The sequence below is a fragment of the Passer montanus genome, unplaced genomic scaffold (assembly GCF_014805655.1).
Source record: "Passer montanus isolate IOZ18808 unplaced genomic scaffold, ASM1480565v1 scaffold17, whole genome shotgun sequence".
NCBI lineage: Eukaryota > Metazoa > Chordata > Aves > Passeriformes > Passeridae > Passer > Passer montanus.
The window spans coordinates 12,379,966-12,405,764 of record NW_024364270.1 but is presented as its reverse complement, the minus strand read 5'-3'; the positions used below and the strand labels follow the sequence as shown (position 1 = coordinate 12,405,764).

General features: G+C 35.1%; 1 protein-coding gene across 1 annotated transcript in view; it reads right to left on the bottom strand.

The window, feature by feature from the left end:
• CFAP54 (cilia and flagella associated protein 54) overlaps positions 1–25,799 on the bottom strand; it is a 101,585-nt gene that overhangs the window by 58,071 nt on the left and 17,715 nt on the right. Inside the window, exons 10-27 of the mRNA XM_039703807.1 lie at positions 25,579–25,653; positions 24,592–24,704; positions 24,319–24,490; positions 23,597–23,682; positions 21,671–21,805; positions 20,508–20,655; positions 18,715–18,770; positions 17,648–17,776; positions 16,264–16,411; positions 15,396–15,473; positions 15,193–15,314; positions 11,826–11,999; positions 9,612–9,704; positions 7,068–7,253; positions 5,936–6,078; positions 3,779–3,926; positions 2,649–2,804; positions 885–1,007 (exon numbers count right to left, since the gene is read on the bottom strand). Of these exons, the coding sequence (XP_039559741.1) occupies positions 885–1,007; positions 2,649–2,804; positions 3,779–3,926; positions 5,936–6,078; positions 7,068–7,253; positions 9,612–9,704; positions 11,826–11,999; positions 15,193–15,314; positions 15,396–15,473; positions 16,264–16,411; positions 17,648–17,776; positions 18,715–18,770; positions 20,508–20,655; positions 21,671–21,805; positions 23,597–23,682; positions 24,319–24,490; positions 24,592–24,704; positions 25,579–25,653 (2,285 nt within the window). The remainder of the gene's footprint in view (positions 1–884; positions 1,008–2,648; positions 2,805–3,778; positions 3,927–5,935; positions 6,079–7,067; positions 7,254–9,611; positions 9,705–11,825; positions 12,000–15,192; positions 15,315–15,395; positions 15,474–16,263; positions 16,412–17,647; positions 17,777–18,714; positions 18,771–20,507; positions 20,656–21,670; positions 21,806–23,596; positions 23,683–24,318; positions 24,491–24,591; positions 24,705–25,578; positions 25,654–25,799) is intronic.

Genomic DNA, 25,799 nt, shown 5'->3' with positions numbered 1-25,799 from the left:
CCTGCCTCATCACCACAAATTTGCCTGATAATCTGCATGCCTGGCTGAACATCAATACCAGGTGCTGCTCTGCCAGCCATGGCATTGCCCTTGGCTCCTGGCCTCCCAGCCGTGCTGGCCTTGCACAGCATTTTTAGGGTTATTTGGTTCTGATCTGCTCTTGTGAGGTTAGCACGGAGATTCTGCTCCTATAAAGAACCAACACAGGGCAATCCCTCAAATCCTTAGCCTCAGCTCAGCTTCGTGTACCCAAAGCTAGAGGAAAGCTGACTTTTTCAGTATCACACATTTATAATAGCAAGTAATTAACTGCAGTATGTCCCTATACATGAGGGGAAAAAAATCCAGTACCTGTTTCTCTTTATCTCACTAAATAGATTGAGTATCTGAATCATAAATGTCATCTACAGATATATATTATGGTTGAAAGTCAAGGTGGTTTTATTTTTGCCAGCATGCAAGACTAAACAGTATAATGTCTCTTGTATCTAATTAGCAACTAAAACAGATATGTTAACCTGATTAAAACTACAAATATGGCTTATTTACAATAAGTACACTTATAAAAGTATATATTACATGTATGTCTTATTGAAAATAGTACTACCTTAAATGCAAAATTACACACAATCACATAAATTTAGATCTGATGACGTGGACTAATAGACTATTTTCTGAATAAACAGTAAAAAGTCAAAATGTCATTGTTATAAAAATGCACTGATTCATAATACTAATAAATATTTGTATGCCATTACTGTTTAAGATTGCTAGTTCTCTAAGATATCATTCAGAAGGCCAGCTTACTAAATCTCTTTTTTTCCCTCAAAATGACAAGAGCTATATCTCAAATTAAGCTGTAACCACAAAAACACACACCATACCTTTGCTGTATGATATGAAGCACAAGCTATCATATGCTGAATACTCTCATAACATCCTTCCTCTCTCCTTTGCAAAGCAGAACTTGGAATTTCTTGGAGAACAGCCAAGCATTTAATGAGGATCTGTAAATACAAGGGTTAAAACAAAATTATAGTCTGAACCATACTTATAAGTTTGTACATCTGTACAGCCCATTGTATTTCATGGTGAACTTTAAAAATACTTTGAAATCTAATGCACAGGATAAAACATTAGCTGAACAAATGCCAATAATTACATTTCCATTTAATTGAGCAGTGTTAAGATTTCAACCCCAGCCCTTGGGAATAAATGACATGTTCACACAAAATCCCAGATATTAATATATAGATACATGATGGATATTTTTGCTGATTAACTAACATGAAATCCAAGAATGTTTAATTCAGTGAGATAACATAATCCTACTGGAGGACTGTTTAAAAATATATTGAGATGGCAAAATTTCAAATTAAAAAAAATGCATTTCCAGTATGCTGTAAAAAAAATACTTCTTTCCCCAATTTTGTCCATTAGAAATGAAAAGAACATGTGGCTAAATTATTTTTCACTTTAATTAAGAAATCTGAAACAGGAGCCATTTGCAGTGGCTAGCTATACTTTAGCAGGACACCACAGCCAACAGCATCTTAAGCAAGAATACGATTTTTTTTTTTTTCCCCTAAGCACTTCTGAAAACTTCTCAGGGCCCTAAGTGTCCCAGCAGTTCTTCCCTGAGCATCCTCACTGGAGACCTCCCCTCATACCCTGTACCCAGGAGCCCAAGAATGACAATCAAGATCAGGCACAAGCCTTCAGTCCCTGCTTGAGCTGTAGTACTTCTGTGCTGCTCTTCAGTTCTTTCTCCTGGACAGACCTTGGACCTGGGCTGTAGCCTTATCTCCAGCCTCGGGCTTCAATTCCTGCACCTCCTGACTTCTTCTTCTGGATGGACCCTGGGCCAGCCCAATAACCTCACGTTCCCTGGGCTGTTCTGGATCCTCTTACAAGCACCCTGCTCTCTCTGCCATATTCAGATGCTGCTGGTCTGTGCCTCACCTGCAGTGCAGTCACCTCATCCTTTCTCACACTGCAAGTATACTCTTATTGCTGCTACCTAAAAAGGCTACCTAATTACAGGAAAAACATTTGCATGTTTCTAGTGGATGCTTGCTGAATCTAAAATCCACATCTGCTGCTTCATAAAATGTACTCTGTTTTTGAAGAGAAGGTGCTTGCTTCTGGAAAGGAGCACATGCCTGAAAACTAAAGACTGCATTGTCAAAACACTGAATAGCTTTCTTTTCTTTCAGAAGAAAACAAAACTCTATATGAAGCAAACATTCTGAATTAAAAAAAAAAACCCAAAAAAAACTAACAACCAACCAAAAAAAACCCACAAGCAAATGCTGCTTTTCTTTCCTCAAAATTGCCATCTGCAAATAACATTCAAGTAGAAATTACATTGTAATTTCTGCTACAGTTTAAAATACAACAATCACCCTAAAGAAACAATCGATACTCTGCAGTTACTTCACCATATCTGAGAGCAGAATGTGTGCAGCTTACACTGAACTTCGATGCACTGGGGACATATAAAACTCCAAAAAGGCTTTTCTTTCATCAGCTATTAAGAACTCAAAGCCTAGATATTTAGCTCTCCAACTGTACTGCCTATTATAAGTTTAATTTGAATCACTATAAATGCAGGACCTGACAGCTGCTTTGTCTTAAAATGCTCTCACCTGAACTACTGGCACTAAAAAAATCTTGTGATAAATAAGTGGGGCCAGGAGACCATAACATTGTACAACAGACTGCAGGGCGTAACTTGGATCATTCAACCAGTTGCTAAGTTCAATTGCCACGGTCATTCTTCCACATTCTGCTAATCTAGCTACCTGTAAAAGAAAAACACATTTTGATTTAAATATTCATTCTGTCGTTTAAATCATTTGAGAGTGGAAGAAGACAGATATTACTGCAGTTTAAAAAGCAGGATAAGCAGCAAGTAAGATGAAAGTTTAAGAATGAATTTAAATTTACACCTGTTAGAAGTATATTAAAAACACATTCCTGATACTAAAGAAAATGACTGCTCTTGATCTAATTGTGCCCTCTGAGTTTGCCCATATAATTTACAAATCTAGGCTGATTAATAACCTCAAACTATGTGGAGTAGAAATTTCACATGCTGGCCTCTCAGAGTCAGTATGAGAAGGATAAATCCTTCCCTTCCCTTCCCTTCAAGTTATCTGTTGCAGTCCTTGTAAGTGAAAGTTAATCTTGTAAAGTCATGGAGTAATGAACTGCCCACATTTTTTACAAATACTTCAACAAAGAAAGGAATAGAATAGGAATGCAATAAAACAGGAGGCAAAGCTTGATTATTCAAATAAAAAAGAAAGTGTGTTTTTTGTCATTAAAATGCCCTTATACTATTAAAAACTCTGAAATTAAATATTACTATATTAAAACTATGGAACCCTGTTAGAAGTCACATCTTAATTAAAATACATGTATTAGATAGTATAAGTGTTGAAAATTAAAAATTCAAGGTAGCTCCTAAGGGGACAAAAATAACAATGATTATACTTCTTTCTTATATTACAGTCTACCACCACTGAAGTCAAGAAAAATCCTTCTTCAGTTGGCTTTGGATTAGAAAATAACTGATTCAGAAACCATCATTCCAGCAGGGTGTAAATAATCAACAGTTTCTGAAATACTTCAGAAAGAAAGGCCATGTAACCCACAGAAAATGGAGTATTCTGTAAATAGAATTAGTTGATTGCCACATCTATCTTGGAATGATGAAATAAAGCTAATGAAAAAGCAAAATCAAATCCAGTATATTATTTTAAATCACACATACTTGCTCCTTATAAAATATCTCATTGGAACAGATGGAATCACAGAAGAGTGCTCCTTCCATGACACTAATATCAGAAAGAGCAAATATATTCCTCAAAAAGAGGTGTAAGGTAATAGGAGAAGTCTGAGATACAGCTTCAAAATGTAACCTACAAAATACAAAAGAACAGTAAAATCATGTTAATTATGATTCAGATCTTGCATGCCTGACACTGCAGTATAATAAAATGAAGTCTTTAATTTTAAAATTATGGACAAAAAGGATTACTATAACTTCTTCTACAAATAAGTTACATAGAAAACTGAAAAATTTGCTTTAAATTTCTAAATTAAAAGCTAAATAAATAAAAATACGACCGCTTTTGAAATTGCTATCCACTTTCTACTAATCTAAGACAACTTTCCCTTATTTGTGAAACTAATTTTGAACTGTCTTTGAAAACTTCAGATGCTACAGCTTGTTTTCACTGTCTCCTTTTACACATTGTTCTTCTGTATTCTGACAATGATGCACACAGTTGTGAAGGCCATTACTAAGTATTACTAACAGACCCCTTTTCAACACTTATGTCTTGTATTACAAGTCTCAAAAGAATCTCTTCTCTTTTGTCTGCTTTTCTGTCATGATATTTTTTGGTTGGTTTTTTTTTCCCCTTCCCTGGGGACAGAGGAGCATTTGTACTCACTGTATTTTTAAAATATTTTTGTTACAGGAAAAATCCTATGATTCTTAAGTACAATAAATAAATTCCTTCTTCTCCTCGATGGTATTTCCTGAAAGAGACTGAAACTCGAGAAGGAAGATCAAATAGACACATTCACTCACTTGAAATTACCAAGATACCACCACCAGGACTTCTGGCTGGAAACACAGGTTTCCTTTCCTTCAGGCTCCCTCTGCTGTCCCTTTAGCGAGTCCAATTTCTTACCTACTGCTCAGTAAACCTGAAACTGCCTGATACCGCAGCACTGAGAATCTTCCTTGTTAATTGAAAAAAAATAAAAGTGGGGGGAGGGAGGGCTTGGCCATAACTGTCAGAAAAGCAAAATCCCCAGAACTTCTTTGCACAGCTGCTTAAAAATTTTTGTTTTCATCTAATTTATCTGAAAACAGACTTATTACAATGTTATCTCTAGAGCTGGATGTGGTAAAAAAATTGCTTATGAAAAAATAGTAATGACAAAACAAATGCAGAAAAGAGCACAAGGACTATACCTGCTTTGTTGCTTGGCCAGGGGTAGATTAAAAAACCCCACACAGTCATGAAATAGTATGTATAGTGATTTTTCTGGCAGCATCAATGCAATCCACAGGCTGTAAATCCCAAGTGCTGCTATGACTATGGCATGTAACATCGAGACCCTTGGTGCATTTATGCCTGGTATCAGGCATGTGGTGGCATTTGAAGGGCAGGCACTGAAGCTGATTATTTGTATTCAGTTATATTGGATGTTAATTCATTATCAAATCATAAATCACTGACTTACATATAAAACTATTTTTATTATAATATTTCATGTCTATTATTTCATTAAAAATTCTTTTATCTGGGAATAAGTTGTTTTGATGTATTTCCAAACCTGGATCTATTGAATTTCAGTAAATGTAAGCAAAAAATTTCTAGTTGGGCAATGAAAAACTTCTATAATTATGGTTGAACACTTGAAATTTTTTCATAAAATAATTAATTTTAAATATATCTAAAGACCTTTAGCATATGCAAAGATTATTGGCACATTATATAGCTACCCCAAAACAAAATTAGCAAGAATTTACCTGTTTGGTTGGTGTTCTTGACAAAATGTTCACAATTTGTGAGACATATTGCTCTCTTAATTGGAAAGTCAAGCACCCAGTGCATATGATACATTTTGCATATGAAAATGCATCACACAAAACTAGTACCCACTTTGGAAATGTTTCACAGTTATCTTAAGAAAACAGCCATTACAAAGAATTAGGTGTGTAAATATTAGCAGTGCCATAAATAGCAAAAATCCTCTGCTAATTATAAACCTTTTTTTCAGAACGTTTTTCATATCACTAGCCTGAACAAAATTCCACAACTTGGAACTCTTCTAAATAAAATGTGCACATTTATAATTAAAAAATAATTATAGAGAATTAATTATTATTTTAATTTGTTTCACCAATTACCTTTTTTCAGATATAGTCAAATTACTACTTGCAGAAATTACAGCTGCATTGGGAGGCAGTGGAGAAGAATCTGAAACAAAGTAATCCCACATTGGTGAAAATGCTGCTCTGGCTAATTTAAAGTTGCCCGTCTGATAGGCCACCTAAAAAACAAACAAACAGTGAGTTGACATGCTCATGGAATAACCAAGCCAGACAAAATTACAGGATAAATAAGGTTTCAAAACTCCCCACAATGTGTTCATGTACAACTTCTCTAAGAATATACCAACACAGTTGAATAAAATACATGCAGCAATAATCAGATTATACTAATATTAGTATGATTCAGATTGAGCATCAGAGAAAGCAAAGGGGTTCCTGGACTGCTGACCAGTGCTCTAACAGCCCTGTTGGAAAACTTTACAAGCTTTGTGCTGCAGCTCTTGAAGGCACATAAATTCATCTAGGTTCACTGTTCTTTTGCTAATACTGCAGAATGCCCTTCTGCTCTGAAAAAAGGATGTAAACTAAGCCAAATAAGTAGTCATAAATTCATGGGGATACATCTTACACTGGAATATTTTGGGAAAGCTTCTAACTGTTCCCTGTGATCTATCTACAGGGCTGGATAATTTCACTTTTCTCTGTGTCACAATCTGTTTTAAATATACTTTTGTAAGAACACAAAATTATAATAATCTGGCAACCTTTGTGGTCTTTCACATGATAATAGAAAACTAATTTCAATATGAAAATGGTTGGCTTTGATATCTGCTAAGTTCAGTAACATTTTTTATTCCATAATGGCTAACAAAAGGATTTCTAGTACTTAGTTTTAACCACAAAAATAAACCCAAATGATTAAAAAAAAAAAAAAAAGAAAGAAAAAAGTTAAATGCAGACTGTAAAACAGAGATGGGTAAGAAAACTATCTGAGTCCTTTCCACTTAACCTGACATTTTCAATAATTTTGAATTAAGAATTAACTTAGTTGGATATACTGTTTTTATGTTAAATTGCGATTTGTGCTTATTAAGCTTTTGGCAAGGAGGTCTCAGGCTGTTACCAGAGGCAGTTTTAGAACAACCACTGAAAACAAATAATTACAACCAAATGAAAACACATGTCCATTATCATATTCCAACCCTACCTGAGTTAGGTATCCTCGAACAGTAATAGCAGAAACGGGTGGATAGGCAAGGATTGGCTTAGTCATTTGCCCAATGGCATCCCCAATAAGTTTTCCATCTGAAGAATATGCTGCCACGGCAAATATGTATTTCTCATTGGCATCTAACCCTTGTACTTCTAAGAGAATTTTCCCATCTGCTGGTATCTACCAATAAAAATATTTTTCTAGTTAGACTCACTGTACATACCAAAAACAAATATCAAATTCTGAACTTTAATTATTAAACAAACTGTTTAATGTTCTTGGATACAATCAAAGTACAATCCAGATTAATAGCATGTAATGTACTAGATTCTGGTATTAAATTCTTGAAAACTATGAGAAAACGATGAAATGATAGGTGAGAAAAAGGATGCTTTCTCTGGAATGCTGATGTGTACACACGGCACATAACCTAAGAGAACAGTTAAGTACCAGAATCTGATGTTTTTCTAAGACACTTGTGTCCACTTGAACATTCACACAGTGATTGTCCATGCTTGCAGTCACTAAGCTAAAATGCTCTGCCCCTGAGCTGTGCTTCCAGACAAAGACCATACTGCTCTCATTCATACATGCCACCTTCTTGCATCAGATATAGGCAGAGATATCTCTGGCTCTTTTCAGCACCATTAACAGCACTTTGGAGTCTGTGAAGCAAACAACACACTTTCAAGATCTTCATTTTTCCTTCAAGTACTTGTACACCTGCACTTTAACATCATGGCTCACTCCTAAGAGGATTTTCCACCTTCCTCTCTGTGACCAAGCTGACTTACACAAGGAACATTTAAAGACTTCAAGGGTCTTGAAACAAGAAACAAGTGCCAGTGATGGAAGGATAATATGAGAATGGAGATCATCATAATGGAGCATCAACACAATGCTCTTATTCAAACAGTCTGTCCTCCATAAGGAGACCTCTGAACAACAGAAATCCCTTCAGGATGCTGGGGCTGAATCCTGAACCAGCAGACCAGAAATAAGTGTACAACAGTCTGCAACATCCCTTTATGATAAGTTGATAGATCATTCTATCCCCAAGAACTCTAAACTTTTTTATTGAAGTCAGAAGATAGAGACTTTGTCTGCAGATCAGCATTTTGCAAAAGCATATCCTAAAGCAAACAGGAGTTCCATTGCAGATGTGTATGGGTAACCTCAGGTCTGTGTGTCTCCAGTGCCTGTCAGAGCTAAGATGGTCAGTGGCTTGGATGGACTGCAGCAAATTCACAGAAAAAACAGCAGGCAGGTGAAAGTCACCTGTCAAACACTTAATTCACCCGATATGGGATGGAATATTGAAACTAACTCACTAAACATCACAGAAAGCTTGTGTTTGTGGATTTGATGATCAGAGTATCAGGAATGACATCAAAGCCTCTACTGCCAGTACCTACACACACCTTCTCTTTTCATACACTTTCCTTTAAGGAGAGGAACCAGGGGAACGAAGGGTGCAGATTCCCTCTCCATCACCAAACACAAGTCTATCAGTGCTAGCACAGAGCTTGCTTACAAAGCCAGGAAAGCCTGAAACATCAGGCAAAAGAGGTTGGCATCATTCTTCTGTCACAAAGCACAAGAGACCTGCCCTGCAAAGAACAGAACTCTTAATAAATATTTTCAGATACATAAATGATCACTGAGGTGATCAATGAAGTTCAGACTACAGAAGCTGATGTGGACATGCTGAAGTTTTCTTGCTTCTTTCTTAAATTACCAAATGCACAGTATTTGGATGGTTCATTGTTGTCATACAGGAGGACAATGCAATAGCAGGCAGGAGTGAATGAAATCCAGAACTTTCTCAGTCTGTGCAGAAACACCAAAATGTGATCCAAAGGAAAAAAAAAAACTACCTAAAAATGCAAAACCAAACCTACAAACAAACAAAAATAAATCAAAAAAATTAAAGGTCAAATTGTAATGAACAAATAATGTAGAAGTACCAACACAGTCAACATGATCAGTCATAAGTAGTTAAAGATGTGTGGGATGATTCACCGCACCACATGTTCACAGAATGAAAGGGAAAGAGCATGAACCTAGAAATAAACTGTGTCTGAATATGAAGGCTATTGAAAAAGTTATATTATCATGCTGCCAGCATTAAGTAAGGCAATGTCTTGTTTAGAAGAAATAGCTGATAGAAGTTACACAATTAAGAAGAATAATGAATTTTTATCTGTTTAGAATTTTTTTTTTTAATTCCTGGAAAGAGTAGTGTCTGGAGCACACTCTAGAAATACTTCATTTTTTTTTTTTACTTTTGCATTTCTTAGATATCACTCAAAAAACTATAACAAGATACAGATTTGTTTACTTCTTGAAGCTTTTTAGTAATTTATTTTCTTATTCAAAAAATATTCCTGGAAGATTTTTGGTCTAAAGATAGAAGAGTTTATCAAAGGCTTAGCCAGTTACATGATTTTAAAAAACGTGTCGGTTAGGAAGATTTAGAGAGTTGGATTTTTTAACAGGAAGAGAGAATTAACTAAACAAGTTTTACCTCTGTCTTACCTGTTCTCCTGAATTTTGAAGTTTATTGTTATTTAACCTTACTTTCATATTACTTCCTCCTGCTACACAGCCCAAAATACAGTACCACGAAACCTTTGAAAAAAATGAGAACAAAATTAGTTGATGCACAGTGTTATTTCCAATTTTTGCCTAATGTAGAATGTACAAATTTTATGAAAACAATCTCTGCAAAAAAAACTCGGCTTAGTTATAAAAAAATATAGTCTAACTGCACTAAAAACATCAATTAATTTATTTAGCTGAAAAAATAATGTACTACTAGTGGCAATAAAAACAGATGATTCTCCATTATCCGAACCCCACCTTGAGTTACCCTATTCCTCAAAGCTATCCCAAAGCACAAACTCTACAGGTCATAGATTTAAAGTCACCTAGATCCATTATTCATCCTTGATTCATTCTTATCCCTGCCATCGTATTCTTCTAAAATTGGCACTGGGTTCCAATTTAGCAAACTCCTTGAAGACAGACCCTTAAAATCAGGCAAAAGAAATGCAGGTATGACATCCCTTCCTTCTGTTGTGTCATCAACCCTGCTGAGGCTGCACTCATTCACTGCCTGTCATCAGTGAAGGTACTGAACAGCATCAGTCCCAAGAGTGAGCTCTGAGGGAGCTCATCACCCCACTCATCACCATCCTCTACCTGGACATAGAGCCATGGACTGCAACTCTGGCTGTGTCCATCCAGCCAATTCCTTATCCACTGAATGATGATTCATCCATCAAACCCATGTCTCTTCAATCTGGAGATCAGCATGTCACGTGGGACTGTATCAAAGGCCTTACAGAAGTCTAAATGATGACATTTGTTGGTGTTTCCCTATGGACTGTTTTTCACAAGGTGTTATTGAAATGGAGGAGACTATTTTCTCAAAATGAGCCTTAAGATCTGAAAATGTCACAGGTATTTTGACTCCTAGTACAAGAACTATATATGTCTAATTAAATCCAAGGCACACATTTATCCTAAGAAACTAACTAAATCTAAAGTATTCGGTTAATAACTTCTACATTAAAAAAATACCTTTCCTGTCTGTTCAAGAGCTATGTGTTAACTTCAGAAAAAAATGTCTTCTAGACTATCGGGACTCAAACAAGAACAATACTAATCACACTTCGCCATCTAGTGGCCCAAGATGCTGCATTCACTCTCCTGTAGCAAACAAAATTGAGTTGGAACACATACTAAAACAAATAAGCCACCAAAGTTTAAAGTTTCGGGGGTTTTTACTTTTATTTTAGATTCAGTAAGGACAAAAATTATAAACTTTTCCCTAATTAAACTGTTTGAAATTTACTGATAAAACTGAAATAAAACTGCAGATTATGAAACAACTGTTCACAGAAATATTCTTACCACTAGTAAGAAGGGATTTACTAAGGGCAAATCAGGGCTGACCACTGTGACTGGCCTCTCTGTGATACAATTACTTGATTAGCAAAGGAAGGGAGACAGTAGATGCCATTTATCTTTCACAGTAGTGCATAAAAGGAGAAGAAAAAACAATAGATCTAAATTGAAGCAAGGGAGACTCCAACTGTACATAAGAAAAAAAATTTCTATTAACATGTTGCCCTTTTGGAACACACTTTCCAGAGAAGCTGTCTCCATTCTTGGAAGTTTTCAGAACTTACTGCATAAAGCTCTGAGCAAAGTGCTTTAGTCTCACAGCCAACCCTACTTCTAGCAGAAGGTTGGACAAGAGACCTCTCCTAATACTCCCTATGATCCACGTACTCCTGTGACTCTAAATGTTCGACAAAAAGTGGATTATTTCCACCTGAACTGTGTCACTTCAACACTTCCTTAACAGAGACGTCTGTCTGGTACTTTTTTGCATCACATGATGCAACACTCTTGTCTCTCTTCAGAGGGTAACTATGAGTATGTCAACCCCTAAGCAAGAAAATTTGCTTTTGATTAGTGGAATAAGTAAGTATTAGACAAAGAAGCACCAAGGGACATGATGCATGAGATTAAGAAAGTCTCATGCAAATGTGAACATCAAAACAGTGAGTCACAGAGGAAAACTGACTCACAGAGGGAAAAAAAAGAGATACTTAATTAAGTCAGAAGAACATAATCCTCTCAGGAACAAAGAAAAATGTGTTGGTATAGCACTGTTGAAACAACTTTTCCTCTTGTGTATGGTCTAGCTATTTCTTATGCAGTCATCATGAAAAATATTACCTGAATATCTGAATCAAATGGGGCTGGTTTAAATGTCATGGAGCAATGTGATCTAGAAAGTAACAGAGGAGGCGGAGGAGTCCTGCTTTTTTTCTTGCTGCTCATAGCTTCTTTGAGACTGTGATACAATGCACTTTGTTCAGCTTCAACTTGCTCAATTAAAGTTAGTGCTTCCTATAATTCAAATGAAAACAAAACAGAAAACTATTAAAATATAACAATCAGGCATTTAAATTTTATACGTTGTTTTCAAATTGTCATAGAAAATTTCACTGCTATGTAGAAAACTTTCAGTAGCTTTTAATATTATCCAACATCCTAAATGAGGATGAATGGCACTTTGTGTAAGCTTATATACGCAGATTAATTTCATAATTAGAAGAAGCATATCAAATTTTGGAAGAACCTATAGCAAAAAAGAGAGTGATCACATATAATGTTGATAAGCAATCACTGCCAGTCAGTGGTTAACTCCAACAAGAAACAAAAAAGATACCAACTCATATTTGTGAGAGAGTTGGAAACCTAATCTGTGGAATTTCTAGAGGAGCTGTAGAAGCAGTGGGACTGAATTTTTTGTACTTCAGAAACAGAGGGAAAAAATAAAGTCTACAAATAAAGAAAAGGAGGATAATGTGGGTCCAGAAAAAGTAGGGCTAAGCCATTTTTCCCTTGGTTAACTGTAGACAGCTGAAAGCTGACTGACAGTCAGGTCTCAAAGATGTGGGGACATCCTGAACACAGTGATTATGTGGCCATTTGGTTGGAGATCAAAGCTACACTTTTTTCTTACTTGACTGAATAGCAAATTGTTAGGTTTCTTCACCTTGATTTCACTGCCAGTTCAAGAGAAACTTAACTTGGTAATCTAGTATTAAGAACTTAGTACTTCTGCATCTTTACTTGTGGCAGCTGTTCAGTGCATATCAAAGCCAAAAAGGCCAACTCAGAGACATGAACAAGGATTACATTTTGTGTAGAGACAAGAAATGACATATTCCTACAACTAGAAATTTTATTTGACACCTTTTAGTACCCTACACTGGACCAAGAATTTAGGCTGAGCTGAGTCTGAAAGATAAAATGAAAAATTAATTCCAAGTTGCTGGTAATTCAGTGACAATCCTATAATCTTGCACCTTAACCGTTCCTTGTTTCTGTCCTCATACATTTAGAGGATTACACCATAGTGGGTCAGATCAGCAACTGCGTAAGCCTGAAATCTCATGTCCAAAAATTCTGAAAATATTTCAGGTTTATGGTTAAATGAGTGAAACAGGGAGCTAAGATTTAATAGACCTTTTGCATGGCTAGTCATTTTCACAGCCCTACCACTCTACCTCATTCCCTCACCCTTTAGATTAGGGTTGTATGCACCTTAATGGGACACATTATAGGAAGGCTATAAGATAAAGAACAAGATATAGAGTGACTCTTTCCATCATACAACCATTCAACTTTTGCAATCAGCAGTTTGAAGTTGTATTGGTTCCTTAAAAACTATACTTCTCCATTGTAAGCAGTGACATAATTTTTAATTAAAAGTATCATGGACTTATTTTTGTCTGAGGACATATTTCTGATTAGTGCAAGGGTGAAAATGCTCCCAGGCTGAATAAAGATGGTGCTGTGACTGAGAATGGTACTGCATGACCTGTACTTCAGGAATTGTAGAATTTGGAAGATAATAAATGTGGCAGCATTGCAAGATGAACAAGAATAATCTTGTGGCTGAGGAAGCCAAATGTCACCATAAATACCCCAAATGCTTGACCTGTGATAAAATACATGTTATCCTTGCCTCTGTCACAGATTTATACCATGACATCAACTTAATCACATAAATTCAATATAACAACTGGCCAGTGAGAACTACCAGAATATCCAATTCTGTAAAAACTTGTATGCCCAACTAGACATATAGGACAGAAAGTAAGAATTAAACAACTGCAAAAGAAATAATAAAAATGCACAGCAGCTCGTTAAGCAGCTTGATGCCATTGAGTAAAGGCATATGACTCAGAAGCTTCCACATCTACTCAGCTGTTTACTGCATGAGAAATGGTTATTTGTATGTTTCTCAAAATAAAATAAACTGCTTCCTATTTTGCTACATAACAAAAACAGATTTGTAGCATATTGTGCGATTACAGGAGAAAATACCATAAGATGCAATTCTATATAAAACTCTACAATACAAAAAAGTAAAAGCATGAAAATAAAAGTATGGATTTGCTGCTTATTAAGTGAGCACCATCCACCTCAATCAGGAAAACTATTAAGCATATAATTAAATAGTTCATGCTAAAACAAATATCAGAAGAGATCATGCTAAGCTTGTCCAGACAAAATGAATTCTGATATTTTCTGCCAACTATCTGCAGATATATTATATTTTTTTATCTACATCTTTCTTGGTGAAAAGTGCACAGAAGCAAAAGGTAGTGAAGGTCAGTATAAGACCTTGGTAAATGTTTGTTTGGGATAACCAGATACTTCTTGGGAAATGTTGTAAGTATTCACTGGTGACTACAGTTAGAATTTGCCTACTGTATCACAACATCTGATGTGATTTTCATAAATAACACATATTTTACAAATATATGAGAGATCAGTTTTTGCATTCTTCTGTTGTAATAAATACGTTACTTATCATGCTTCTAAATTTGTGGCACTTAAAAGAAAAACAACTTCTAGTAACATTAAAATACTCTTTTATATATTATATAGTGAAAATTGCAGATTTTGTTATCTGTTGTACAGGCTATAAAGAAATTTCAAGCCCTGTTGATGAGCAGGCAATTTTCATGAACAGATGCTGGCACAAATGTCAATGGAAATACTCTCATTGTATTCAAGAGACTGAAATGAACCCAGGAAGACTGCTTTTAGCTCCAACAGATTCCAAAATCCCAATATCTAAACTGATTTTTTAGAATTGATAAAATAAAGTCCATGTCATCATCACCAGAAAAAGTATTCTAAGACTTGGAGATCTGGGGAAAAGAACAATGTCAAAGGTTACAGTAAGGAAACCTGAATGACATTTTGATCAAGGTCTAACTTCATAACTGCAAAGTCCAGGAGATACAGCACAGAAGAAAATATATTATCCAGTCTCAGGTTTCCTGAAGTTTGCATGTATGCACAAAATTTGGGGATGTGCTCTTTCCTTGTTCTGAAATCACTTTATTCTTTGAAACTTCTCAAGAAAAAAACTGACAATAGAAGTTAAAAACACATGATGACTCTCAAGCTCCTTCCATTTTTCTTGTTTTTATAAGCAGTATTATATGTCTTAATTACACAGAACATGAAAAACTGTGCTAATGGTAAAGAAGTTCTATCATAAGGTTTTTCTTATTACCTCCAGTAGCTGCCTCTGGGAAGTAGTACTTAAGTCTTCAGGGAACTTCTGTGCAGCCTTTTGTATCAAAAAGATTGCTCTGGATAGCTTATTCCTTTTAATTTTTTTCATTATAAGTTCCTCTAAAAAACAGATATTTTAAGACATTTATAAAACCGTGGTAATAATTTATTGTACTTCTAAAATTTCAAGTAATGTCTTACCTGATAAATACTGGAGATCTTCAATATTCTTCTCATGAGACTTACTAGACTTAGGACTTCTGTCAACAACTTGAGCACCTGTGTGGGAAGGAAATACTGAGTTATTTGATAGTGCTATTGAAAAAATTTGAGTGAGAGGTTAATATGTAGTTTTATAGCAAAGATCTGCTCTATCTCACATTCTTTATTTGGTTCAAGTAGAATTTCTTGCACAGATCATGCCACTAAAAATATTCCACCCTCCTGCCTAACATCTTTTGTAGTTATATTAACACCACTGAAAAAGAGAGGTTTTGTTTGATCATAGCGAGCAGTGTAGCTCTGCAGTGTCAAACTAATACTAGGTTTTAATTTAAAAAAAAACAAAACAACACTAAGAATGAGAGAACAAGCTGAGTTTTTTTCAGAAGCCATTTGGCAAGAGTGGAGTATCTGCTGACATACAGAGACAACTTCACAGGAGTAGAAGTTCCAATTACAAAGAGCACTGAATAAAATATTCAAGTCATTCTCTAGAGAGAAAATTTGCATGACAGGAAAAAAAATCTGCAGATCATTTTTCTTTACTGGCATTGTAGAAGTAAATATTATAACTAAAATACAACAACCAACTGTCTAGGAATGAAATCCATTAGTTGAAGCAAAGTTTAACTCCCATTGGTTGAGTAGAAGTTGTAGACTAGTATAATGTAAATCTAAATTCTGCAAGTTCAGTACATTATTTCTGTCTATATGTGGCATACAAACTGCCCAACATCAGCTCCTCTCCAGAAAGCAGGTACTCCTTTATTTCTTAGTACTACAGAATATATTAGCAAAACATATTCTAATCAAGTTATGAAGACTTTCTAATTTTATTGAAACCTACCTTGTGTAATTTTAAGAAGTTTCACAGCTACTCGATGTTGGGCCTGAATGAGCTCCAAGTGTAAATCTGTTACAAAACCATTATCTTTTCCTGTTTTATCATCACCACATCCCAAAACAGAATTCAAATTCTGATCATTTGAGTCCACCTAATAAATAGGAAGTGACAATTAAGCAAATACAAACTTCCACTGCTTAGCTTACTGCATTTTTCTTGATATTGATATTATTTCAGTAAACTGACAATCGCTGAAATTTGTCATACTTGTGTAATATGCTGGCAATCAAGAAAGCATGGAAAAGGAAAAGGACCACAGAGAGGACAGATAATGGACAAAGAGAGCTAGACAAAATCTGAGAATCAGTAGAAAACTGGATCAATAGTAAAGACAAAACTGTAAAAAATATCTTTTACTGTGTTACCAATCCATAGAACAAATATCATATTGATACAGAATGAAAATATTTAGAAAATCTGAAGTCACATCAAGAATAAAAATTGATTTTAATAATAAACAGTTGCAAGAAATACATATAAAAAGGATTTATGCTCTTATTTTATATAAGAAATTAATATAATATCATTATTTCAAAAGAAAATATAAAGAGAGCCTAAAGGAGTTCATAGTTTATTATTGAAAGAGAAAAATGCCCTTTCAACTTGTGCTGGCTTTGGCTTAGGCAGAGTTAGTTTTCTTCATACTAGCTAGTATGGAGCAGTGGTTTGGATTTGTGCTGGAAATAATGTTGATAATGTCAGGGACACCTTCATTACTGATGAGCAGTGCTCACACAGCATCAAGGCTGTGATAAGAAGGGAGGCAGTGACAGGAAGATGGGAGGAGGCACAACCAGGGGAGGTGATCCCACTGACCAAAGGGATGTTCCAGCCCCTACAACACCATAGTTAGTACCTGAACCTCGGGGAGGGAGGAAGGGGCAGATGTTCAAGTGATAGCATTTGTCCTTCCAGCCACCCAAGCTACATGCGATGGGGACTCCTGGAGCTGACTGAACTCCTGCCTGCCCGTGGGAAGTGGTGAATTAATTCCTTGTTTTGCTTTGCCTGTGTGCACAGCTTTTGCTTTCCCCATTAAACTGGCCTTATCTCAACCCATGAGTTTTCTGGCTTTTACCCTTCCCCCAGGACACCGTGCTCACTGGGTGAGCAGCTGTGAGGGGCACAGTTGCTAGCTGGGGTCAAGCCACAACACTAATACATGGGGATGTATTTTTTCTGTTCTCTTCTTACATGGGCCAGGAAGATGAGGTACATTTGATAGTGCTAAGATTTCTAAGTATGAAGAAAATATGAGGTTTGTGTCATCAAAATACAATGTATTACTGATAGATTTTGTTGCAGTGTAGCTTTTTGTAAACTTTACCTTTGTACAGCATCTGTCAAATATCGACTTTCCATCTGGCAAAAGGGTCATTAACCGAGATGTGTTCATGTCATCAATTGCTTTTTCAAGAATTTCATAAGCAATTTGTAATTGTTCTGTAGGTGTTTTCTGAAATGAAAACCCATATAATCACATTTCCTTAGATAACATTAAAAACTCTAATATCGACGATCAAAAGTAACGTGCTTTTCTTTTTAGCTGTTGAAGTTTAAAACTATCAGATAATCTTTACATAGATACTGCTTCCCATACTTTAATATACTCATGTCAATGTTTTAAATTTCAAGTAGGACTGATTTTTCTTCAGCTCAAAAAAAAAAAATTACTCAGAGTTAGCTTATAGCAGAATGAAACTGAACTTAAAGAATTAAATTGAAAATATAGTATTTACAGTTTTTCAATAGTCCATTAAACACTACTAAGAAAACAGGTTTTTCAGGGAACACCACCTTTAAGTAGACTGGCACTGAACTAAACCCTGTCCATCTGTGTAAGCATTAAGACATATGACTGACAACACTCCTAAATCCTCAGGCTAACACACATCATTTGTCCTTAGTAAATCATTTGATTGGAAAATTTTTCAGAAGTGCTGAACAAAGGAAGGACACTCACGATGTTTCATCTATTCCACATGACCCTTACAAAAAGCAGGAAGCAAAAACATAACCCAAAATATTTTCCTAAATTAAGCAAGGACTAAAGTTTCTACCATCTTAACAAAATGTGCCATTAAACCATTTAAGGCTGGTACTGCAGAGTACCATAAAAAGGTGTACAGTGGACATCATATGCTCATGCTGTAAAAAAACTTTCAAATACAATCCCTTCCAGGAAAAGGATTGATAAAAAAGACACAGGAAAAATTTTCAAATTTCATTTAATTTGAAAAAATATCTTTTGCTTTTTTTCCTCTGCTCTAGTAGGTTTGACTGAAGTATTCCATGATTGTAAAACTAAAACAAAAATCATAAAAAAAGCTTCAGGCAAAAATATTCTTATTCTATTCAAAATCAATGTATCAATGAAGATAAATTGGACATTACCATCAGTATTTCAGGCATCTCATAGCTTTTGTCTTGTGAAAGAGAAGTACTTCCTCCTTTTTTATAGGAAAAAAAGCAGAAGTGAAAATCAAATAAATCCAGAAAATTTTACTACCATTTAATCAGCTCTACTTCTAATTTTGGCGTCTGGCAATAATTCTGTTCTTCAGTGTTTGACTATGAGAGGTAACGATATTGTTTCGTGAAGAGCTTTCCGGGGCTTAGACACACAGCAATGTAAGTGCAGTTACACTAACACAGGACATTATTAGCCAATAATGTTGTATTTTAAAGGTACCACATATTTCATAACCACCTCATATCCAAGCTAATGGAACCAGCACTCATTCTGTAGTTCCTCGTATTTTTGTAGCATTCATGTCAATTCTCCATTTTGAAATCAATTCAAACCCAGTATTATTATCTAATTCACAGTTCATTTCACTTATAGAATGATTTTTAAGAAAAAGAGGCCATAATATTATGATAAATACTATTTCATTTTAATATTTCTTGAAGCAGTATTATCCTTTTAAAAGTTTGGTTTGATTGTTTAAATAAAGAATGCATCCAAACCTATGCTTCCCTCTTCAAAACAAGAGAAAACAATTTTTTCGTTCTTGGTTAAACCCTCTAATTTCATTTCTTTGCTGAAATAACTTTTTTTTTGTGCTTTCAGAGGAACAACCTTCTAATCACTCCTTATGCCACTTCTGCATGCTTGTTCACTATCTCTTCCTCATAAAAAAGAGAATTTGTATTCACTCAGTATTCATTCAGTAAATAGGTTCTTTTCAACACAAGCATGTGCTTGCCTCTCAGCCTGTTTTGACCTATGGCTCAAATTCGGCTTTTTTTTTCCTCCAAAAAGACATATTTAAACTGAATGAAAAAGAAGGGATGCTACAGTGAGGTTCTCATTTAGTTTTCCTGAGAACCTTATCATTTTCATAACACCACCAAAACCAATACCCACTCTACCTCAACAACAAATCCTAATTTCCCAAGATTTTTTTATTTTCAAAAGTGCAAAACTATTATAATTTCTTTCTGTTTCTAGATATGGTCTAATATGATCCTTAACATTTACTCTCTAGTTACTGCAAGACATTTATGAGAATTATGATTCATATTCCAAAATATACAGCAGAGAGCTTTTAAAGTATGTCTAAATATTAATATTTTACAGCATTAGTCAGGTTTTGGAAGGAAATTTGTTTAATGCGATGGTGATAGCATATCCCAATAATGTCAGCCAAGTTCAACTTCAAAAACAATTGAATTACTACTCAAAAATCAAGAATATGTAGAGAAGAAAACCAAACTGATGACTCAATAAATGCAAAAGCTTCAGTATGACCTCAATAATTTCCCCTTTTGTTTGGCCTGCAACTAATCAACCAGCATTTGAAATCTCCAAATGAGCTACAGCACGTACTGACTGCCTTTTGCCTTGCCCATATGCAGAGAAAATAGCAGTGATCTGAGGCTACTCTGAAGGGGCTAAGAGACATGTAGAAGACCTGTGAGGAAAGTGAGTAATAAGAGATGTAATTCAAAACAGGGTTACTTTGGTAGAACTGGAAATGTAAAGAAGAAACCATAAGTCCTTGGAAAAACACGTTTTGTTAGCTCCAATAATGGGTGAAATTTTGTGCTAAAAATACTGTTCTTCTCAACAATCTCTTTACAATATTTTTTGAATATGCGTGTTTGTCAGTTTTCAGGTCAGAAAAAGTTCCAATCTTAAAAGTAATTCTTGAAAGAAAACTCATTTTTCTTTAAAGCTTTACCTTCTTTGTCCTTAGATTCACTTGTAGAAACAGCTACATTTTCCAGTACTGCAGCTAGACATAAAGTTATCTCCGCAAACATTACATTAGTGTCTGCTATGTTGCTCTTCTTAATTATTTCATTCATTATCCAGAGTACATGAACCCACTAAAAATGAGGAAATGGGGGAGAAAAATAATCAAGACAAAGATAAATAAAATTTTTAGATGACCTTTATGTATTACAGAGGTAGACAGGGTTTTGCACTCAAAATTGTCTAGAAATATTCACAAGCATGCACACAACTCCTTTCCTGGATCTGGCTTCTTTTTTTTAAATGTCAGCAGACTAAAATGCTGAATTTATACTGCTCCATATCTCCTGTTCCTGCAGACACCAGACTTTTTTATTTTAGAACATTATTATTCCTGCCATTCCTTTTGGAAAGTTTTATGAATGTTCTACAGCCATAATTTTTATACCCTGCTCTAGTGCAGTAATCCTGCCAGAAGATTTTATTACATGCCTCTCATTTACCTCTGTATCTTCCCACTTAGAATAAAAGAGACCCAAACACTACTGTTGTACATACAGAGGAAAATAACCTTCTGGGGAACCTCCAAACAATTTTACTATATAGGGTCACAAAGTTAACTCCTCCAGAAACTGCCTGATTAGCACCAAGTGGCAGCCCAGAGAGCCCATTTCACCCAGAGCCTCTCAACCACAGGACAAATTCAAGGTAAGGCTGTGACTCTGTCCATGTGCTGAAGACTATTCTACCATTAATTCCCACCTCCCTTGTCTTAAGCTGTAAGGTTATTGCCACTTCATTCAACTGGTTTAGGGAACGTTCTTGAAATATATTGATATTTTCTCCCACAACATCTCAAATTCTTCTTTTTACATCCTGTCCAAATGTTTTTACAAATTTAGCTTCTTACCACCGCGGCCCACTGGCAGACAGTGGGGTTACTTCACTGCAAAAAGACTAAGAGACTATTTTGGTACTGGCATATGTGTGCACAGTGTCTTCAATGTGTACATATAATTCTTTTTTTGAAGTAGATTTATCTGCACTTTACCATAAGAAAAGTACTTGGACTGGATAGCAGTATTTCACTGCCTTTACTGTAACAGACTGCAGCCACATTAAGAGAAACACATTATAATGAAGAAGTACCTGGTAAGCTTGGTGTTTGTGGATATATTCTAAGCAGTGACTTCCACTCATTTGGATTTGCTGAAGTTCCTTTTTACACTTCTGCCACAAACACATTACTACACCAACAAGTATTTCTTTGTCAGGATGGACATTCTGGAAAGAAGAAACAATATAATTGCGGAAATGGGTAGGCATATAAACACACAAAGAACCCAGTACCTAAACAGATTCAATATTTTTCAATACAAGTAAATAAAACATGTCACTTTCTTATAAGGGATGACATTTTGAAAGCTTTAGAATTTTTTTTAATAATTTCTGGTACCCAAGCTTTTCTTCTCTCAACAATAAGTCGGTTTAGAGGTTTGGGGAGTTTATTTCTTTTTTTTTTTTTTCAATTGACAAGTAACACAGACAAGGAAATTAGTGAGATGAAAATTACTTGAGAGAGCAATTTAACTCTAAGGCTGAAATCAACAGATTCTGGAGAAACTTTATTTTTATTAACATATTTAAATATTTGCAGAAGAAACTCTACCTGCATCTTGCAAGGAGAATAATCAACACATTCAAAACTCTAGCCAGTTAACCTCCTAATTAACATATTTGAAAAGGCAATAGAGTCCATCTATGTGTTAAACACATTCTGAACAGTAAGTAAGGATCAGTACACATCTTTATTACCAGTTATAGCAGAGTTGAACTAGTATCTCAGGTGCAGTGAAACCTGATCTAGCCACACTATTTATATTCCCATATATGTTTGAGCATAAAATTTATGGGATATTGATAATGAAACTTGGGGGAGAAAAAAAAAAAAAAAAAAAAAAAAAAAACGGAAAAAACGTAGATCTAAATTATTTTTGCCCCTGGTTTGGTGGCAGCAAGCTGCTAGATTGCCTCAGCTATATATCATGTAACTTCACCATCAGTGAATGCTCTGTTAATCAGGGGCAAATTTGTTTTTCTTCTCTGGACAGAAGATCAAGAAGATTTGCAGGAAAGGGTAGAAGAACCAGTAGGGTTTAAATCCAGGTAACTGCCTCCATACAGAGGTCACATTAAAAACTGACAAATCATGCTATCTAAAGGTATCTGTGGGGTACCTCACAGGCAAGATAACCTTGGCTAAATATACTATACCAAAGCTAAAAATGTGTGTGGTCCAGTTACATTCACATTGTGGCAATATTCAAACTGTATCTAAAATAAATTTTGCAGTTAAGATATATGCCATGTTATCAGAACAGGTTTTTTCTAAGGAAATATTGTAATTAGTCTTTTGGATCACAAATTATTTTAATGTAAATGCTAGTAGTGGCAACGTTGCACTATAACTTCTTCCCCTCTCAGTAGCAGATCAAGGAGAAATCTCAGTTTGAGCAAGTAAAAGGGGTTACTCAGGGAATAAATCATCAGATACACAATGAGATTATCTCTACAGTGGAGACTTCAGCACAGAGTCCCACTCATTGGTTTTGTTGTTGCTGCTGCTTGTTTCAGTTTTTTTGCAGTGAGAATTTACGTTGAATCGCAGACATACTGCTCTTAAAAATGCATTATCATTCCTTAGGGTAGCTGCCCCCATTTCTATAAATATTGCAGAAGTGATTTCCACAGCTGAGCATATTTGCCCACCTAAATCTAACATGCAAAGAAATTCCATCTCTGCTTCATGAGCTGAAACATGCAATCAGCCATGTGGTCTTACAAATACATTTAATGTCTAACAAGCATTTTTAAAGTAACTGATTACAGAGCATTTTAAAAAAAATAAATCATTTTTTAAATCACAAGCTGATAACATTCATAAATACATTTTTTCACTTTCTATATTCTTGAAGTTTGTTAGTCATGCAACTGATTCCTTTGGTCTTCAATTATAGGTATTCATCACAGATTAAGTGATACATTGAGAAGAAATGTCTCAAATTCTGTCATTACCTGCTCAAATGTGGAGACATAGGAAAATGCTGTTGTTGCCAAAATCATAAGATCATGAAAAGGATCTCCAGGCTTTAAGGATTCCTCTACATTCAGCATTTATTTAAAAAGGGGGGAAAAGGAAAGGCAAGACATTACATCTAATTTAAAACCTAAGTTTGAAAAACATGTGAATCAACTGATTTACAAATATAAGCCAGCAGATAACATGGTCTAAGAAACATTAAATTCAGAGGGGGACAGATAATTCCAAGTTTATTCACTTCTGTGAAAAGTGAGCATTTCCATTTCTAGGAAAGAGAAAGTTTTCAAGACATATTCAGGCTTTGATTGTCATAGAATTAAACTGCAATTGCTCTAACAAGTTTTTCTTGCTTCTATGTAAAGAAATTTTGCATAAATTAGGTATAAGAACTGATGAAACTCTCAAAGATCCATTTCACTTTTCCCCTGAAAACCTGTCTGAAAACATTCAATCATTTTGCATCTTTGCTTATAACTCGATGCATGTTTAACATACATCATGCATTTCCCACTTAAGAGAAATAGTATAAAGTCATATTTTGACAAAAGAAAACTGGAAAAAATAGGTGGCATTTTCTCAATTACTACTTTTTGTCATAGACTACTGCATGAACCATATTACATAGTTTTTAAATAATTAACAAACCTCTGCAAAAATGTTTGAAATTCAAACACAACTACAACTGAACAACACTCACTTCTAATTGTCTGTGTCTTTTCAGAACCTTGATGTGTGCTGCCCTCTTTGCTATTACCACCATCATGAACAGAAAAACTACGTTCAAACATTCCTGGGAATACTATAGGTTGTATCAACGTAAGAAGTTTGAGTTCTATGTCAGCTTTCTTCCATGTTGGGTCATCTTGAGACTAATTGAGATTAAAAAAAATAGAAATTAGTCTTTAAAGTATGTTCCTTACTGTCATAGGAAAAGACTAAATAAATAACATCTCAATCATACTCAGATTACCTGAAGAAAATTATCAACAAATTCAAAAGCAGAATAAAACACGTTCCATTCTTCATAGCTAAAGGCTAATTTTACAAATTTCACAGCAGCATCTCCAGACACCCCTTTTTCTCCTGCAGTGATGAAAAAAATATTTTCTCTGTTTCATATATATGTATTCAGAAGTTTATTGAAAGTTTAATTTCATTTCTTTTCATAATTTGGGTATTGATAAATATAAAGAAAAATCTCCACACAGTTTTGAATAGTCAGTATAATCTTGAAGGATGTTTTAATAACTTTACAAGAAACAATAGCTTTATCTTTTCACAGTAATATCTATGCTTACAGGCTGCATTAATGATGGATCTGCAACCACAGAATCACAAAGGTTTGAAAAAACCTCCAAGATCATCACATCCAAACTTTTAACAAATGGCCACTTAACATTATCACAGTGTCCTGTTACATTCCAAAGAGGCTCTACAATTATTGATATTAACATACCTGTGTAGAGAACACCAAGGATCTAGTCCTTGCTGTTGCAGGAAGAGCTTATCACCCTGTAAAGACCTTTATTATCCAAAATTTGGTTTAAAAATTGCATAGAAACACATACTATTTCTTTCAAGACAGTTTCTCATTACTGCGTCAGGAAATGTTCATATACACACAGGGAGCCTATTTTCTCACATTTCAAGTTTATCCAGACCACAGTAAAGCAGAAAATAGACTTCCTGGTCCTTGGAACCCTCAGCAAGTGTTTTAGCTAATATATTCAGCAGTCTTCTGCAGTCCTAACAATATGCCACAGTCACTGTCATGAGTCAGAAGGGAACCACAAGCTTGATCACCAAAATCCAGCTCCTGGCCCTGCACAGAACCACTCCAAGAGGACACAGTTTTGCAGACTCTTTATGTCTAGCAATGTTACTAACACCAAAATTAATTCTGCCCACTAAGTATTTATATCACTGGGTAAAAATATCCTTTGAAATTCCAGCTTACCTGTTAGCATCAACTGCAGCAGAGTAGATGATGGATTAATTATACCAAAATGATTGGTGCCACTGCTCTCTTCACCTTCAACATAGACAACTTATTAAGTCAATTTATTATCTATTAGACTTGTTACATTCTAATTACCCAGTAATCATACCAAGAAAAATATCATTCTGAAGTGTACTTAGTCTCTATACATCATTTTATTGACAAAATATTTCTATACC